Source organism: Podarcis pityusensis (assembly GCF_964106645.2).
Source record: "Podarcis pityusensis genome assembly, chromosome: 10".
In the NCBI taxonomy this organism is placed as follows: Eukaryota; Metazoa; Chordata; class Lepidosauria; order Squamata; family Lacertidae; genus Podarcis; species Podarcis pityusensis.
The window spans coordinates 55,820,199-55,837,501 of NC_138035.1; the positions used below are offsets into that span (position 1 = coordinate 55,820,199).

At 44.2% G+C, this 17,303-nt stretch overlaps 1 protein-coding gene across 4 annotated transcripts in view; it reads left to right on the plus strand.

Annotated features, from left to right (window-relative positions):
• Nucleotides 1-17,303, plus strand: part of ST7 (suppression of tumorigenicity 7) — a 94,651-nt gene that overhangs the window by 15,744 nt on the left and 61,604 nt on the right. The window contains exon 1 of one of the 4 annotated variants that reach the window (XM_081023701.1): nt 4,215-4,659. The exons of the other annotated variants lie outside the window; for them this stretch is intronic. Coding sequence (XP_080879827.1) covers nt 4,638-4,659 — 22 coding nt within the window. The 5' untranslated portion in view covers nt 4,215-4,637. Of the gene's footprint in view, nt 1-4,214; nt 4,660-17,303 lie in introns of those variants that run through there. 4 annotated transcript variants of the gene reach the window in all.

Below are 17,303 nucleotides of genomic sequence, written 5' to 3' on the forward strand. Positions count from 1 at the left end.
TCCTGTTGTACAAGCGTAAATCCTTGCACTGAGGGGAGAATGCAAGGCATTCAGCCAACATAACTGGTGCAGGATTGCTGTAATATGTTCTGACTCTTTGACCCCACAAACATTCTTAATTCTGCTTTCTGTGCCAGTTCAAATTTCCAGGTTGGCTCCAAAGGCAGCATCCTGGCACAGAGCACGTAAGAAAATCAGATAGGTTTCCATGAAGGTCCTGATGACTTGCTCCTAAGAATTAAACTATATAAGGGAAATGAAAGGTGTTTAACCAACTTATAGTGCTGTTAAGCTTACCCACAAGTCTTTTGGAGGCCTGGTATTTTTCACAGCTTTGACAAGATGCCCATCTGGTTTACTGTTGGGTATAGGAAGCTAACTCTGCCATGTCAGGGTTACTGTGCTAAGAGATGGATATTCACAGTCAGGTTTCTATGAGACAAACGATCCCAGGATTGGTGATTGAGTCCAGAGATAAGGATCAATATATGTTGCAAAACCTGTTCAGAATACACACATGGCGGTACTATTTTTGCTGAAGTTTCTTGGCTCTGTGGAAGCTCTGTGAGCAAACAGTACTGAATCTTCTTCGAATTGACAGCTGCCATGGACTGCCCAGGTAAAGATACCATTTATAATATATAGATTAACAATTTGCTGGATATATTATTAAAGCGCATCTCCAAGACTTAATTTCAGAACAGAAGTGGAATTGATAACAGTCAATAATCAGCCATTCCATTCCCATGGCTTCTGCTTTCTGCTGATTTGAAATGTGCATGTTTCATATGCCTTAGTAGTTAAGTCCTAGCTAATCTGTTGACCTTTTGTTGAGGAATCTGAGCTTCACTGAACATTACCCATAAAGAACATAAGTTGTGCATGCCGCCTAGCTCCCCTGCAGAGGATCAGTTTGGAAAGACAGTGAATGGTATTTCTTTCATTTACCGAGACTAGTACAAGTGCATTGTAAAGAAATATTGCAGTGCAACATTGCAAGGTTGGTCTGGAGGCATTTTTGTCCACCATTTAGAATGTTATCCTGACCATGAGGAATGTATTCAGAAATCCAGTTTGGGTTAGGGGATCTTACGCTGCTGAGATATGCTGGAAAATTTTGTGGTGTGGCAGTGAAAGAGATGGCAGACTGTAATGGGACCTGCTAAGTTCATTAAAACGTTTCTAGAAACTTTCAGTGGAATTCTGGACTGGTGATACAATCATATACATGTCTACTCAGAAGTGAGCATCATTTACTTTAATGGGACTTATTCCAGATAAATGTGCATAGACTCAAGACTAAATCTGACCTAAGCATAGACCTAGAAGAAAGGCAGAGGAAAGTGTTTGAAAAATTTGGGTTTCTGAATGCAGAGGGAGGAACAGAGTAGCAGGGGAACTTAGATAAGTTTCTGGGAGACCTTTTTCTGCACTAACATCTGACTGACTCTTCAGAAGCAGTTGATCTGAAGCACTTGTCTGTTGGAAAGAATGTGACTAGATCAAAAAGACCAGCTGCCCAGTTTTCAAATCTTAACTTTCATTTCTCCTTTATCTTGAAGGGAGATCTCTCACTCACTCCTTCCTTTTAGACCCTCCTGAAAAGCACTATTCGTTCACGTTACAATTCTGCAGATTAGTGAGATGAAAGGAATATAGTTTGAAGTCCTAAATTGCAGGGTTTCATCAACAAACTTCATAACACTTACCTGTACTTAAATTCCTGTCCTCCCAAATGACATGAAAAGTTGCACATGCAGTGGAACTTAGCTTATTTACAAAGTGGTGAGAGTTCCTAGATTGTTGGATGGATTGGTGAGAGCCATGCGACTTAACTGGAGCAACCAGCTTAAACCTCCTCACATGCTGAGATTCTCACAGGTAGATGTAGACAGGCTGTTGGTGGTGAACAGTAGATTACCTAATTCCTCCCAAGGTAAGAGGAAGTGACATAACTAAGCTTGGCAGGACAGCTTACTCTATGGCATTAACCTCTTCATTCATTAATTAGACATATGGATGTTGGTTATATGAGGCTGATGATCCTGCAATGTATACAAGCTCAGCCTACACACTCACTACATCAGGGGTCGGCAAACTTTTTCAGCCGTGGGCCAGTCCACCGTCCTTCAGACCATGTGGTGGGCCGGACTATATTTTGAAGGGGAAAAAATAAACAAATTCCTATGCACCACAAATAACCCAGAGATGCCTTTTAAATAAAAGGACACATTCTACTCATGTAAAAACACGCTGATTCCTGTGTTTTTGAGAAGACGATTGGGCCGCATCCGGCCCCTGGGCCTTAGGTTGCCTACCCCTGCACTACATGCTCAACAAGGATGAAAGGAATTATCATACTGCTGACAATTCAGGCTGAAGCTGGAGTCACAGTTCTGCTGCTCTCTTCCCTCCTCCTCCTGCAGCAAATCCAAAAGAACATCTTGCTGGATTCTAGATCTCCATTGCATTCCTTCCCATTTCCAGTTCACCTGGCTGCTTAAAGCACGGGTGCTGGTGCTGCTGCTGCTGTTCCTCTGAGGCAGGAGTACTTAAAAGTACTTAAAAGTTAAAAATGAAGAGGGATGAAAGACAGTGCTTGTCTTAATTACCATAGCGTTTCCCATTGCTCAGTTTGCCTTACAAAATGCTGTTTTGTGGAAAGTAGAAACAGTAAGCTAGAAAAACTACTACACATGTACTATATTTCCGCATCAGGTACATGTGCCTAATCACTATTGATGGCACTATATTTTAAAATGATTTTTTGTAGCAAAGACTAAGGCATCTCCATAGTAAGGGGGAATGTGGAAATACTACTGTCTCAATTTTTTTATTTTTAAAAAAGCTTGGTAAAGTTAGCTGTGCCCAACAAGCGGGGGGGGGGGGGGGAGGATCAGACAATATCCTTTGCACCTTTGTCTATTATGAGAACCTTCCAATATGTTATATTATTTCTGGTCAAACATGCCCCCTTTTGTTAGCATTTTCTTATGTGGCCCTTATCAGCTATTTGGCCTACGACTGTTCTAACTGGAACTAAAATCCTTGTATTTTCCACCCCAACTCGCAAGCCTCTTGTTTTGCATCTGTCAAACCATCTTTTTCTTCCTACGCGTAGTCGAAGGATGCAAAAATATTCATCATTATAATGTTCAAAATGTCAGTGCTCTGCTTCAAGATGATGGCACTGAATATCCTGTGTGGTTCAAGAGTTAGACATCCATTCCATTTGCACTAGAACAAGGGTCAGCAAACTTTTTCAGCAGGGGGCCAGTCCACTGTCCCTCAGACTATGTGGTAGCCCGGACTAGACTTTGGGGGAAAAAATGAACCCACAAATATGCCCCACAAATAAGCCAGAGATGCATTTTAAATAAAAGGACACATTCTACTCATGTAAAAACATGCAGATTCCTGGACTGTCCGCAGGCCGGATTTAGAAGGCAATTGGGCCGGATCCGGCCCCCGGGCCTTAGTTTGCCTACCCATGCACTAAATGAAGACACTGAAAAGTTTTCATTGACTCAGTGTGCCAGCATGCTAATATATCCAGATCCAGTTTAATATGCATATTTTGTTTGTTTATTGTTACATACAAGCCCCCTTGAGATCCAAGTGTGGGTTGTTTTTTATTTTCATTATGAGCAAAACCACAAGCGCATGTTTTGCCACACCTTGATCGAATATTTTGCAGGGCCAACAGACAAAATTGGCTTGGCTTGGGGTCATATTCACAGTCAATTCACAGTGCTTGGTCAGTGGCGCACAAACACACTTAGGAATATTCTCTCTCCCTCTTGTCAATTTATCAGAAAGGGTTTTGGAGTGAATCATAGATGCTGGGTTGCTATTTGCTTGTTAAACAGCCATCTGCTCTAGGGCATACATTGAACATATGATAGCATATTGGGAGTAGGTTTATTATTATTAATAATAATGTGGCTAATGCATGGTAAGGAAGGACTTGCTGCAGCCGAGGAAATGTATTTACCATTCACCCCAAGGACAATGTTGCTTGCTCCCCATCCTCTAGCGTGCAGAAGGTTCCTTCTGTTTTAATCAGCAGGGAGGGGAAATATGTGTGGTTCTTTGTCTTCTGCGTTTTTTGTGACAAAAGAATTCCCATTTGAATTGCGGTGCTCTATTCAGGCTCCCTCTGAGCCTGTGGTTAACAGCAGTCAGTCTTTGCAGTGTTCTGACGTCATCCAGTGTATGCATAAGCTATGCTATTGTCTTACTGAGAGCAGGGGCTGTGAATTGCAGTATCTGGTGTCTGCTACCTATTTCTGCCTCACTGCATCAACAGAAGAGACACTGGCCTTCTCTTTGCTGGATTTTAAAAAAATAAGTACTCCTGTTCCTTTGCTTTTTTTTTTTTTAATTACAAAAAAAAATTGCTTCTGCGAAGAAGGACCTGTTTTGCTTTAAGAGCTGCAGAGAGAGGCAATCTGCAGAGTGGAGCTTGGGGAGGAAGAGAGGAAAATCTGGAGGCTGGCTAGCTGTGGGGACTGCGCTGTCTGGCTTCATGACCCTTGCTGTGTAGAAGCCTCATCCCTTCTCTGACACATTCCCCGCAGCTCTCTTTCTTTTCCCTTTTAACCCCTCTTTTGAGATTTGAGCATCTGGAGCCAGCCATGTTTGGCACAGAGTCGTCATGTAAGTAAACGTGTTCTCTCACTTGCATTTTGTGTTGGTGGGCAGGTCTGGCTGGCCGGATTTGTTCCACGCCCGGTAACTTCATTCTGCCGTGACGAAGGGTTCAGAATAAAATAGTAATAGTAATTAATAAAATACGTGGTTCCAGCTTGCTTGGTAAAGATGCTGGGGGGGAGGTTTCGATCATCTCTCCTTCTGCGTGTCTTTGACTCTGGCGGCCAGACAGCCAAGAGCTGTCAGTGATTCCGAATCCAGGCCGCTTAAAAGATCCAAAAGAAAATGTGGTTTTGCTTGAATATGTTCTTTGTGTGTGAGCAAGACTGAGAGAGCAGCGTGTGCATGTACACACACACACACACACACAAATATCTTGCTATCGGAGTTGCAGTAATTAAAGAGTTACCCATGTGATAATGAGAGTGTTTGAAGGATTGCTGCAGGATTATGTGCTGGGCAGCTAGAACCTATTTAACAATGGAGTGCCAGCTTGCTGCTATATAATAAAATGCAATTTTGTTTAAAAGCTTCTAAAGTTTGGTTTGCTGGTGTGATGGACTGCAGCATTGGGGATATAGTGAAAGCAATAATAATAATAATAATAATAATAATAATAATAATAATCCTATATAATGTCAGTGGCTGGTTGCATATTGAAACTTACAAGCTGGGTCTGGTGCAAAGGAGGCAGCAGAGATATATGGCAGGTTTGTTTTCCATTTAAAAAAAACCATTGGGAAGCTACCAAAGTGAGAGAGAATTGTGTATTGGACCTTAGTCCTGATAATATTTGCGATGACAGTGACACCACTGGGAATCAGTATTGCCCAGTAGGCTTATAAACAAAAAGGGAAATAAAAATAAGATGTTGTGCTGACTTACAAGGGTATGGTATAACATGCACCAAAATAATTTGTGATCTGATTTTTGTTCACGGTGGGAAGGAATTTATTCGCCACAGTGGTTAATCTAGGTTCCTGATTACAGAGGTCCCAGTTCTTTTAGATTGGTAATAGTGTGGGACAACAACTTCAGCCCTTAAAGGACTTGGATGTTTCCAAGGGTTAATTGGTTCTTTTGATTCCGCTTCCCACTCATCATAACACAATGCCTGTTCAAGGTCAAGGGAGAATAAAACACATCACCATCTGTGCATTGTTTTAGTTTTCTTCCCTTTCCCAAGAAATGTTGCATTACTGGCCTCGTCTCTTAACTTTGGGTTGGGGTTTTTTTTGCATATACATTTCCCAGTAACTGGTACTAAAAGTAGAATGTTGAACACTTTTTAGCCTGGCACTTGTGAATTACCTGGGGAATGCAACTTGCAAAGCGTCTACATGATCAAAAAGAAAAAGGAATGGCTGCTATTGCTTCAACACTTTTACCCAAGGGTGTACAGGGTAATAGCTAACGGCAAAAAGCCATCTATATAAATAGTCCTGAAAATAAAGGACTTCCTTATTGTCTGCCGAACAGTACTCTTTCATAGAGTTGCCAGTGTGGTAACTAACTGGCTTCCCTTCTGATAACAGCTGGGCAAGCTTTTGTTTCCATGACATCCTGATTAATGCAATTTCTGGTTTTTAAAAGGGTGTGTGGAATTGGGGGGGGGGGAACCCTGCTTATTTTATGAAATTTATTTTACTTCCTTTTCGTTAACTGCAAACTCCAAATGGTTGTAAAGTTGAGAATTTCAGAGAATAACCTTAGCCAGGGCTTTGTGCAGCCCCACCCCAAGTCCAAGACAGGTTAACTGCTTTTGCAAGCTTGACGGCTAGCAGTGCTGCAGCCAATCAGAGGAAGTGTTACGAGGTGTGTTTTTTTCCTTCCCATGTTCCTCTTTGCAGAAGGCCATTATCTCTCCTTTGTCTTAGGGCGGCTTCAGATGTGCACTAAGCATGCTGAAAGTGTGAGAGGTCTGCAGTAGCCAAGGTGATTCTTCACCTTGCATTCAGACTTGCCTCTAGAACACCCATTTCTGGGAACAGGTTTAAAGGTAGCACACCACAAAACACCACCTCATTGATTCCACCTCATTGATTCTAGACATGTGCAATTCGGATGCATAGTGAGGTGCCCCGTGCATGCCTGAAACTCTGTGTTCCTGGCTTGTTTTAATGCACATAAGACCCAAGCCTTTTCCCCCTTTGCTATTTGATTCTGCCCCTAGCACTTAAGACTGTCCCCCCCCCCTTGAAATGAGCTTTGGAGAGGCACATTATTATTTAATTTTCTCTATAAAGACATGTGGGTAGCATTCAAGTATTGAGGAATACGGAATATTGGCATGTGATAGTTTCATTGTTCATTTTTCATGGTTAGTGATAGTTTCATTGTTCATTTTCGTAGACCACTCTGAGGTTTTATGACCGTCGAGCAGTATATAAATCGTACAAAATAAATAAACTTAGTTTTACTCAGACCAGACCCATTGACATTAATGGGCCTAACTTTTCTAGTGGGTCTAGTAAAATTTAGTTGCATACCACCCATGGTATCTAGTTGGCCACTGTGATAACAGGATGCTAGACTAGATGGTCCTTTGGCCTGATGGTGCTTGTGTGCTTATGGTTGTTCATCCTATCCCTGAAGCAGTATTTTGCACACTTTTTGAGCTTGGTGGTCCCTCTTCTGAACCTCTTCTACCTTTGTGACTCCTGCTCCACAACCCTACACCATTCGACAAGTGAGTATGGAGATTCTTATGCATCAGTGCATGCAGTATCTGAATTTGAGTTGGATTTGCCCAACATTGGCATTAGAAGAGGAATAGAACAGGAGATTTGACTTCAGAAACCATACATAGAGAACTCTGGCCATCTCTTTCTCTGCTTCCTTCATCACAAATCAAATGCCAGTCTGTGAAGGCTCCCTTCCTGGAGGCATTCACCTATTTTTTGTCTGATGTAGGAGAGAAGGGAAGGGAATTTTCTACCTGCCTCAGGACCATCTCCCTTCCTTAAATTTCACACTCCCTTGTGATACTCTAAAGCCCTTTCATGGTTTACAGAATGGAAGTTGCCTTTTTGTTGTTGTTAATGGTATTAACAGGAAGTTAGAATAACATTTACAAAATATTTTAAAGCTTTGTTTAGGATAGACAACACACACACAAACAAACAAACATCACACCACTTCCTAAAACCTGCAAGAGGTAGAGAAGTATGCCTGTTTTCTGTCCCCCCCCCCCCCCCGGAAAATAACCTTAGCACCATGATGTTTACGTTTCCTGATCATAAAAAAGTTGAAAGGTTTGGTTTTCTGGATTCTGCTTTTATCCTGTTACTTGTTTTATATTTTTCTGCTTTATGTTTCTATCTTTCTGTTTTTAATTTTCACTGGTAAACTGCCCAGAGAACCTTTGCTATTGGGCAGTATGCTTATATAGTCAGCCAGCTGATTTTATTGTTCATAGCCAATGGACATCACAGTACAGTATGAGCACAAATCACACAACTACAAAATGAAAAACATTACATGCACCAGACCAGGACAAATCTGCAATGGGCATATGAATATTGCAAATAAATAGCATTCTTGGCTGGCTCAGCCAGCAGAAGATGGACATTATGCAGTTGCAGAGGGTGGCATAATCACAAACTTGGGGATCCGTGCTTTCGTATTGCCTTTGGCTTGGCTGTGGGGGAAAGATGCAGCAATCCAGAACCTTCTGTAGGGTTGCATGCATGTCAAAGTTGGGAATAAACTTTTTAAGTATATTTCCGCCTGGAATGGCAGAAAATATTGTACCTGATAGCATGACAAGAAGTTTTTATCTATATATTTTTTAATGTACTTGAAATGTTACCTCAAATTAGGGTGCCCTCAGAGAGGATTGTGTTGCTTTTAAAAGGTGAATAGCAGTGCATAATCGTGTGTGTGCGTACTCAGAAGTAAAGCGGTGGGATATAGAAAAGAAGTATTGAATTGTTCAGATCAAGTGATGTGTCAGGTTACCAGTAGCCACAGTTGTTATGGGAAAGGGTACCGTATTTTTCGTTCTATAGGACGCACCGGTCCATAGGACGCACCTCGTTTTTTGGGGGGGGGGAAATGAATAAAAAAAATTATCCCCCCCCCCCCGCGGCTGCCGCCCCAAGCCTCGCATGCTTCGGGCTGCAGGCTACCGCCCCAAGCCTCGCGCGCTCGGCGGGACCTCCCACCGGGCGCGCGAGGCTTGCAGACACTCGCCCGAAGCACGGGGAGCCCTCCGGAGGGCTCCCCGTGCTTCGGGCGACAGACTGCCGCCCCAAGCCTTGCGCGCTCGGCGGGACCTCCTGCCGGGCGCGCAAGGCTTGCAGACACTCGCCCGAAGCACGGGGAGCCCTCCGGAGGGCTCCCCGTGCTTCGGGCGACAAGCTGCAGCCCCAAGCCTTGCGCGCTGGGCGGGACCTCCTGCCGGGCGCGCAAGGCTTGCAGACACTCGCCCGAAGCAAGAGGAGCCCTCCGGAGGGCTCCCCGTGCTTTGGGCGACAAGCTGCAGCCCCAAGCCTTGCGCGCTGGGCGGGACCTCCTGCCGGGCGCGCAAGGCTTGCAGACACTCGTCCGAAGCACGGGGAGCCCTCCGGAGGGCTCCCCGTGCTTCGGGCGACAAGCTGCAGCCCCAAGCCTTGCGCGCTGGGCGGGACCTCCTGCCGGGCGCGCAAGGCTTGCAGACACTCGCCCGAAGCACGGGGAGCCCTCCGGAGGGCTCCCCGTGCTTCGGGCGACAAGCTGCAGCCCCAAGCCTTGCGCGCTGGGCGGGACCTCCTGCCGGGCGCGCAAGGCTTGCAGACACTCGCCCGAAGCACGGGGAGCCCTCCGGAGGGCTCCCCGTGCTTCGGGCGACAAGCTGCCGCCCGAAGCCTCGCGCGCTCGGCGGGACCCCCTGCCGGGCGCGCAAGGCTTGCAGACACTCGCCCGAAGCACGGGGAGCCCTCCGGAGGGCTCCCCGTGCTTCGGGCGACAGGCTGCCGCCCCAAGCCTTGCGCGCTGGGCGGGACCTCCTGCCGGGCGCGCAAGGCTTGCAGACACTCGCCCGAAGCATGGGGAGCCCTCCGGAGGGCTCCCCGTGCTTCGGGCGACAGGCTGCTGCCCCAAGCCTCGCGCGCTCGGCGGGACCTCCTGCCGGGCGCGCAAGGCTTGCGGACGCTCGCCGGGGCTGCAGGCTGCTGCCTGCAAGCCTTGTGAGCCCGCGGGAACTCCCACCGGGCTTGCAAGGCTTGCGGATAGCTTCCTGAAGCCTGGAGAGCGAGAGGGGTCGGTGCGCACCGATGCCTCTCGCTCTCCAGGCTTCAGCGAAAGCCTGCATTCGCTCCATAGGACGCACACACATTTCCCCTTCATTTTTGGAGGGGAAAAAGTGCGTCCTATGGAGCGAAAAATACGGTAAGTTCAAGAGATGCTGGTTTCAGTTTATACAGAGAAAGGAAACCGTCAAGGTCACCGTGTCCAAACTGCTTATGAGGGGAAGTACCAGATAAGGATGGTTGTAGTTATTAGCTTATCTAGACTTGATCGCCGTCCGGTACAGATCAAATGACAGTGCAATGTGATTCCCAAGGTGCAGCCAAGAACAGAAAACTGGAACTCCCAGCGGACAGAGCCCCATGATGTTGAGAATCAGGACTCTGTATAATGTATAACCAAAGTATTTTTCCTCCTGCAAGAAATTTTGTTCTTTTTTAAAAAATAAAATAAAAAAAATACAACAACAGTTTAGAACACTTCCCATATATAATATTGTGATTCTTACAGTGACCCGTTTAAAGTAGGTCAGCATTATTATCCCCATATTGCAGGTTGTTGGACTGGGGCTGAGACAGATTTGCTTGGCAGGGCATACCCAAACCATGCACTGTAAACATATCCAAGACACATTCTTCCCCCCAAAGAATTCTGGAAACTGTAGTTTCTTGAGGGCAACGGGAGGGGGAACTGCAGTTTTCACACACTAATACTACATCCTGTAGAATTCTGTCACTTACATCTTACCTGCACAATCGGAATGAAGTTGGGGAACCAAAGTGCTTTTTCTACACAGCCTGAGCAGGAGCAGTGAACAATGTTATAGTTAATTGTTGTAGCTTGTCTTTACTTTAACCTACCCCACAGCCCTCTCACAGTTGTGAAGAATGTCTTATGTTATGAGTGGTCCATGTCACCATTAACAAAAAGAGGTAGGAAAAGGCCAGTATATATGCAGACCGTCCCTAGACAAAGTGACTTTTCTTCTTTAAATTCTCAAAATTCTTAACCTAGCTCAAGGTTGAGATCTAAACTAGGCAGATGTTTCACTGATAGTCAATCGCAGTCAGTGCATCATTTGAAAAAGAATACTTTACAGCTGTCTTTCCCCAAAATGGCAGCTAGACGTTCCATTTTGGTGACTGTAACCTTGGTTTAAGGAGCCATTTGGCGCCTAGCTTATATATCTGAGTTTCTAACACTTGATAAAAAGGTGAGTCATCAACATAGTGAAATTGCAATGAAGGTAAACACCTTATTTGGTTGCCTTATTAGAGGGTAACATGACAGGTAACATGACAGTTTCCTCTACTATTGTTACTGAGGCCTTCAGCTAAGTGGAATGTGCTTCGTTCCCATTACCGTGTTTCTAGAATGATAGGATTTGATAACGTCTTTAAAATGCACTAAAGGAAAATAAGGCTAGGCTGTCCTCCATGAACAAGATATGTTTAAATGGACTGAAATGGCACAAGGTAAGATTTAGACTGGCCATCAGAAGATCTTCTGAAGTGTGAATGTGGTTGAGCGCAGAAGCAGGTTGTAGGTTGAGTTTTAGAGTCGACGTGCCTCTTTGCATGTTGATGAGAAACCAAAGCTACATGTGTGAATCTTAAGAAGTTAGCTGCAGAGGATGTGAAGGTGCCACTAAAGTGTTTTGATAGCCGCTAGCTTATGTGTGGGGAATCAAAAACAGTAGCCTTCCAACTAAACCAATCGTCTAGTTTGGAAACCATAGTCTAGACCAGCTTTTCTCAACCTGTGGGTCCCCAGATGTTGTTGAACTACAACTCCCATCACCCCTAGCTAGCAAGGCCAGAGCTCAGGGATGATGGGACAACATCTGGGGACCCACAGGTTGAGAACCGCTGGTCTAGATCAAGGTTTGCCAAAATTGGGTCTACAGCTCCTGTTGGGACTAGAACTCCCATCACACCTCGCTAGCAGGACCAGTGGTCAGGGATGATGGGAGATGTAGTCCAAAAACAGCTGGAGACTCAAGTTTGGTAAACTCTGGTCTAGATGGTGATGTGGCCAACCAGTTACTACAATCTGAGACTGCTCGGGCTGTTTGAAATGCTGAATGAAACAGACTTGCATTACTAAAAGAGTAGGGAAAGAGCAGTCTTTGGGCACAGTCTAAGCAGGGAATTCTCCTGCACAATTCCCAGTGGAATAAATGAGTGTCACTCAGGAATCTCTATATCTGAAAGCTTGCTACGGTGCTGCTGACGTTTATAGCAGTGTGCCCTGGCAATCCGACACCATTGTTTGTCCATGGGAACATGGAATACATTCGCTTCAGCACATGCCTATTAAGAGAAAAGGAGAGACAAAAAACAGTGATGCATCCGCAGCTGAGGTTTGTTTGTCCTTTACATTTTGATCCAACCGCTGATCCAATTTGGTTTCCATGTTTTGTTGTTCTCCTCTGCCCGTTCCATGGCATTCATTTTCCCATTTTCCACAGGCCTTACGATCTTCAGGTGTCCTATTTACTTAACTGAAAGCCCCAATTACATATCCTAGCATATTCCTTCTCTTCCCAGATGGTCCCCTCGTTGCAAATTGGGAACAATCCTCTATTGGCAATCTGTTCAGGAAATGACTGGCATGAACCCAACACCATAGACTCTTGCACAATATGATCTGCATTGTATATTGCTTCAGACTAAATTAGTATCTGAATTTAAAAGAGTGGAACTGCCGAATCAGGGGCAAAAAAAAATAAGAACAATTGCTGGGTGATGTTTTGTCTTAGTCTGGTTGGCACTTAATACTGATAGCCATTCAGCTGGGGTAGTAGCTTAGAGCTTGAATACCAGCTGTGCGTCTCCATGTGCTGCTGTGCTATTCTCAGCCACTGTGAAAATGAGGCATTTCCATTTAATTTGCATCTCTCCCCCCACTAAACAAACAAACAAAAAAAGGAAACAAATGAGCCACAGCTATTGCATTTATTCCCATGAAACTCATTCAACTATATATACAGTAGGCGCTCTTTCACACCTTACTAGTGCTATTTAAAATAAAATAAAAATTATCTTGCAGTTTAAGGAAGGGGAAACTAGTCGTCCATTCTGTGGTTTGTGTGACTTTGCAGAATATTACTAGATTCTGATTTTGTCAACTACAACTGCAGATAATCTAGTTCCAAAATTTCTGATGGTTTCAAATCTATAATGATGATGGAATATAATATTGTTACCTCTTCATTTCAAAGCATGTAATATAGATATATATTTATATGTATGTGTGTTAGAGAGAGAGAGATAGCAACCTGAATTTGAGCGATCATGAATATAGGTAAAGGGACTCCTGACCGTTAGGTCCAGTCGCGGACAACTCTGGGGTTGCGGCGCTCATCTTGCTTTATTGGCCGAGGGAGCCAGCGTACAGCTTCCAGGTCATGTGGCCAGCATGACTAAGCCGCTTTTGGCCAACCAGGGCAGTGCACAGAAACGTCATTTACCTTCCCGCCAGAGCGGTACCTATTTATCTACTTGCACTTTGACATGCTTTCGAACTGCTAGGTTGGCAGGAACAGGGACCAAACAACGGGAGCTTACCACGTCGCGGGGATTTGAACCGCCGACCTTCTGATCGGCAAGCCCTAGGCTCTGTGGTTTAACCCACAGCGCCACCCACCTCCCAGTCATGGATATAGCTGGCAGCAATTCATACTAAGTGAAAACAGGTGTAACTTTTGTAAAACAGTGACATCTGTTTGGGAATGGCTTTGCCACATTCAAGACAAGCTTGGAAGAAAAAGACCTGTTCTTTGGCGGAAAGTTGACTGATGAGTTGCTATGATGTCACGCAGCTCCAGCCTTTTCTTTCTTTCTTTCTTTCTTTCTTTCTTTCTTTCTTTCTTTCTTTCTTTCTTTAAAAATAAATAGTGATGGAGGAACATATGAGTAGGTAAATAAATATACATGCACCACTTTAAGAACATAGAAAAATACAAAGCCAAGATTTGTGGGTGGGAGAAAACCGTATTATTCACTAGGGGTGAAGATGTGAGATCATCGGCCAGATCATTGTTCCATGTAGCTCAGTATGAATGACAGCTGCTCTCCATGGTTTGTCAGGGAACATTCCCATCCCCAACTGAAGATAGCAGTGGTTATACTTTGAACCCTCTGCAAGTAAGCAGGTGCTCAACCACTGAGATGTAGCCCTTCTCTGAAAAGAAACATGGGCAACCTGTCTGAATCTTGGGATGCAGAGGTACGACTGATGGCTTTACCCAGGATTTGATTCTTATATATTTAGTAGCTTAATTTCTTGGCTCTCCAATAACCAAAATTTGCTGGTGTGTCCACTCCAGGAGAAAGCCAGGCTTGTACCATAGGTAAAGAGCTGAATGCACCTCTTTCTCAGTGCTATCTCTGCAACAAGCACTACAAATCTAGCGGGGGGTTTTCTGTTGTTTTATTTCTTAATGTTTGCCTAGTGCTACATAAATCAAGTTGAGAGGTCTGTCAGGGAGAAGTCTGGACAGGCTGCTATCACAGTGCTGTGTGAGCCCCTACCTTAGAAGAGGAGGTTTTAGTACTAGATTTCTCTTTCCCAGAAGTAAGACTGGACTCCTAACTTCACCTACTTGCAAGTAGGCCCCACTGCATTCAGCAGGACTTGTTTCTGAGTAGAAATGCCTTGCAATTTCTCATTTGTTTTCAGGGCAACTTGTTGTGCAATGGTGAACTTGCACAAGTTAAGTTTAGAAATTAGTATTGGTTGCAGAATTCAACTTCCTTAGAATTTCAGCTTTGTTGGGGTGGGGGCGCATCCTGGTGATGTCCCAAACAGGATGTCCAGGGGGGCTTAAGAGTATAAATAAGTGCTTTGAAGAACTCTGTTTGTCCTGTCCATCAGCTATTGGGAAATATGTAGCCTGGATTATCACATATGCATGCTACCTTTCCTCCAGCTATGCTTCAGTCTTCTTAGCCCCAAGGGAAATATAAGTGTTGTGTTTTTTAAGGCTTTAATGACTTGGTTGTGTGGAAGCAAGCAGCTTATTTACAAGCCTCATTTGTCCAGGTATAGCAGAATCCAATCTTTCTCTGTGCAGAATTTGGACTCTCTTTCTACTGAACCTTTGCTCTGTTTTGTAGTTCAAAGAGTACGAAATCCTGACTAGATTTGAACCTGTAGAAAAAATGGAAGTGGTACTCTGTATCAACTAGTTTGAGAACTAGTAATTGTGGGGTGGGTGGGTGGGTGTGTTTTAACCAGGCAGTAAATAGAAGTACCTTATGCTGTTTGTCGTGGGGAATGTGATGGGATTCAAAGTTATGGGAAAGAGGTAGCTATTTTTTATAAGACAAATGTCATCATGCATGACCTCACTTAAACTAATTAGTTAGATACCTTTTTGGATTTGTTGCAGGTATCCTCCAAGAAAGAACTGTGAGACCGCATCTTTCATAAAAGCCAGTTTTGAGACTGTGATTTACAGCCCAGATGGTCAGCACTACCATTATCTCTTGCTGTGATCTTTTGATATACAGTTCTAAAATAGGTACCGGGGGGGTGGGGGCTGCATCATGGAGATGGTTCAGGGTTCAGCCCTCGACATCTTCCATTAAAAGAACTTCAGGTAACAGGTGTTGAGAAAAGCTGGTCTTGCTGAGACTTTGAAGAACCACTTCAGGCAATACAGAACAACATGGGTAAATAGTCCCAAGCCAGGATAAGGCAGCATCCTATGCACTCTATGAGCCAAGGACTGTTTCTGAAATACAATATTACCCTTGTCAAACAGCTGAGCTAAGTGAAAGCCAATAGCCACTGAATAAAATTAACATGAGTTAATTTTATAGCTTCCTTGAAAGCTGTTAATGATGCAAGAAATATCTGCCATGCTTTCAGCAGATCATCATTTTTTATTTAGCAACATTGGGAGTTTGCAGAGAAGTGGCTGCAAGGTAGAATTCTGGCCATCGGTGCTCTGCAGCTTTGAACGTCAGTTCTACACATTGCTTCTAAGAACCCTTTGCTTAGGACTTCACAGTTGTGTTGGATACAGATTGTGGGAAGCTCCATTAGATGAACATCTTTTTTTAAAAGGACGTACTTAATATCAATGCAACAAGACATATTCTATCGTAAATTGTAGTGTAGCCCCAGCCCATGACCTAGGAATTCTGGTGTTAATCATAAACAGGCAAACCATGTGAACCCAGGTTGGAAGGGTGGGGAGACAGCGTTTTCTCTCTCCACCCACAAACATCTCCCCCCAACTCCCCATGAAACGTCAGTGGGAAGGAGGTTAACTGCACCAGCTCTGATGTAGTTCTTGGCCCTTTTGTTGCTATGTTGGAGCAGCGGAACAGGGGGATGTTGGGATCATGTGGATTCAAGGCTGCTCCCTCTCTCCTTTACCACTTGCAGAACATCTACACTAGAGCAGCTTTCAATAAGTGTGGGTGCTGACCTGCTGGCATACATCCCTTCCTTTCAGCATAAAACGTTCCACGGCTGCTCGCTATAGCAGTGAATGAACAGTATGTTAAAACAAAAAGCAATTAAAGCAGCACTAAAGCCCGAAACAACAGTACTAAATGAAATAAAAGTACACATGTCACAAACAAACAAAACAAAACAAACAAACTGCTATTGAAAACCAACGGCACCCTGATAGCAATAAAAACATCTGTTAAAGGCTCAGAAAAATAAGATTTTTATCTGGCACCTAAAATTTAGCAAAGTAAGTGCCATCTTAGTATCCCCATAAAGCAGGGGTTAGCAAACTTTTTCAGCAGGGGGCCGGTCCACTGTCCCTCATAACATGTGGGGGACCAGACTGTATTTTGAAAAAAATAATAATGAACAAATTCCTATGCCCCACAAATAACCCAGAGATGCATTTTAAATAAAAGCACACATTCTACTCATGTAAAAACACCAGGCAGGCCCCACAATAACCCACAGATGCATTTTAAATAAAAGCACACATTCTATTCATGTAAAAACGTCAGGCAGGCCCCACAAATAACCCAGAGATGCATTTTAAATAAAAGGACACATTCTACTCATGTAAAAACATGCTGATTCCCGAACCGTCCGCGGGCCGGATTTAGAAGGCAATTGGGCCGGATCTTGACTTAGTTTGCCTACCCATGCCATAAAGAGTGTTCCACAACTGGGGTCCAACCACCAAAAAGGGACTGTCTCCTGTTGCCACCTCCAAATGTCTGAAGGTGTGGACCACTGAAGAAGGACCTCTGATAAAGACCTTAAAGGACAGGCTCATAAGGAAACAGGTGGTTGCCTTAATTGAGGCTGTGATGCATAAGAAGTGATGCCTTTAGAAGTAATGTTTCACTCGGTTCTTCAGTTTCACATAATACTAAAGGAGGACTCTCCTTTGCTTTTGTTTTCCACCAAATATCACAACATGGATTAAGCTCATC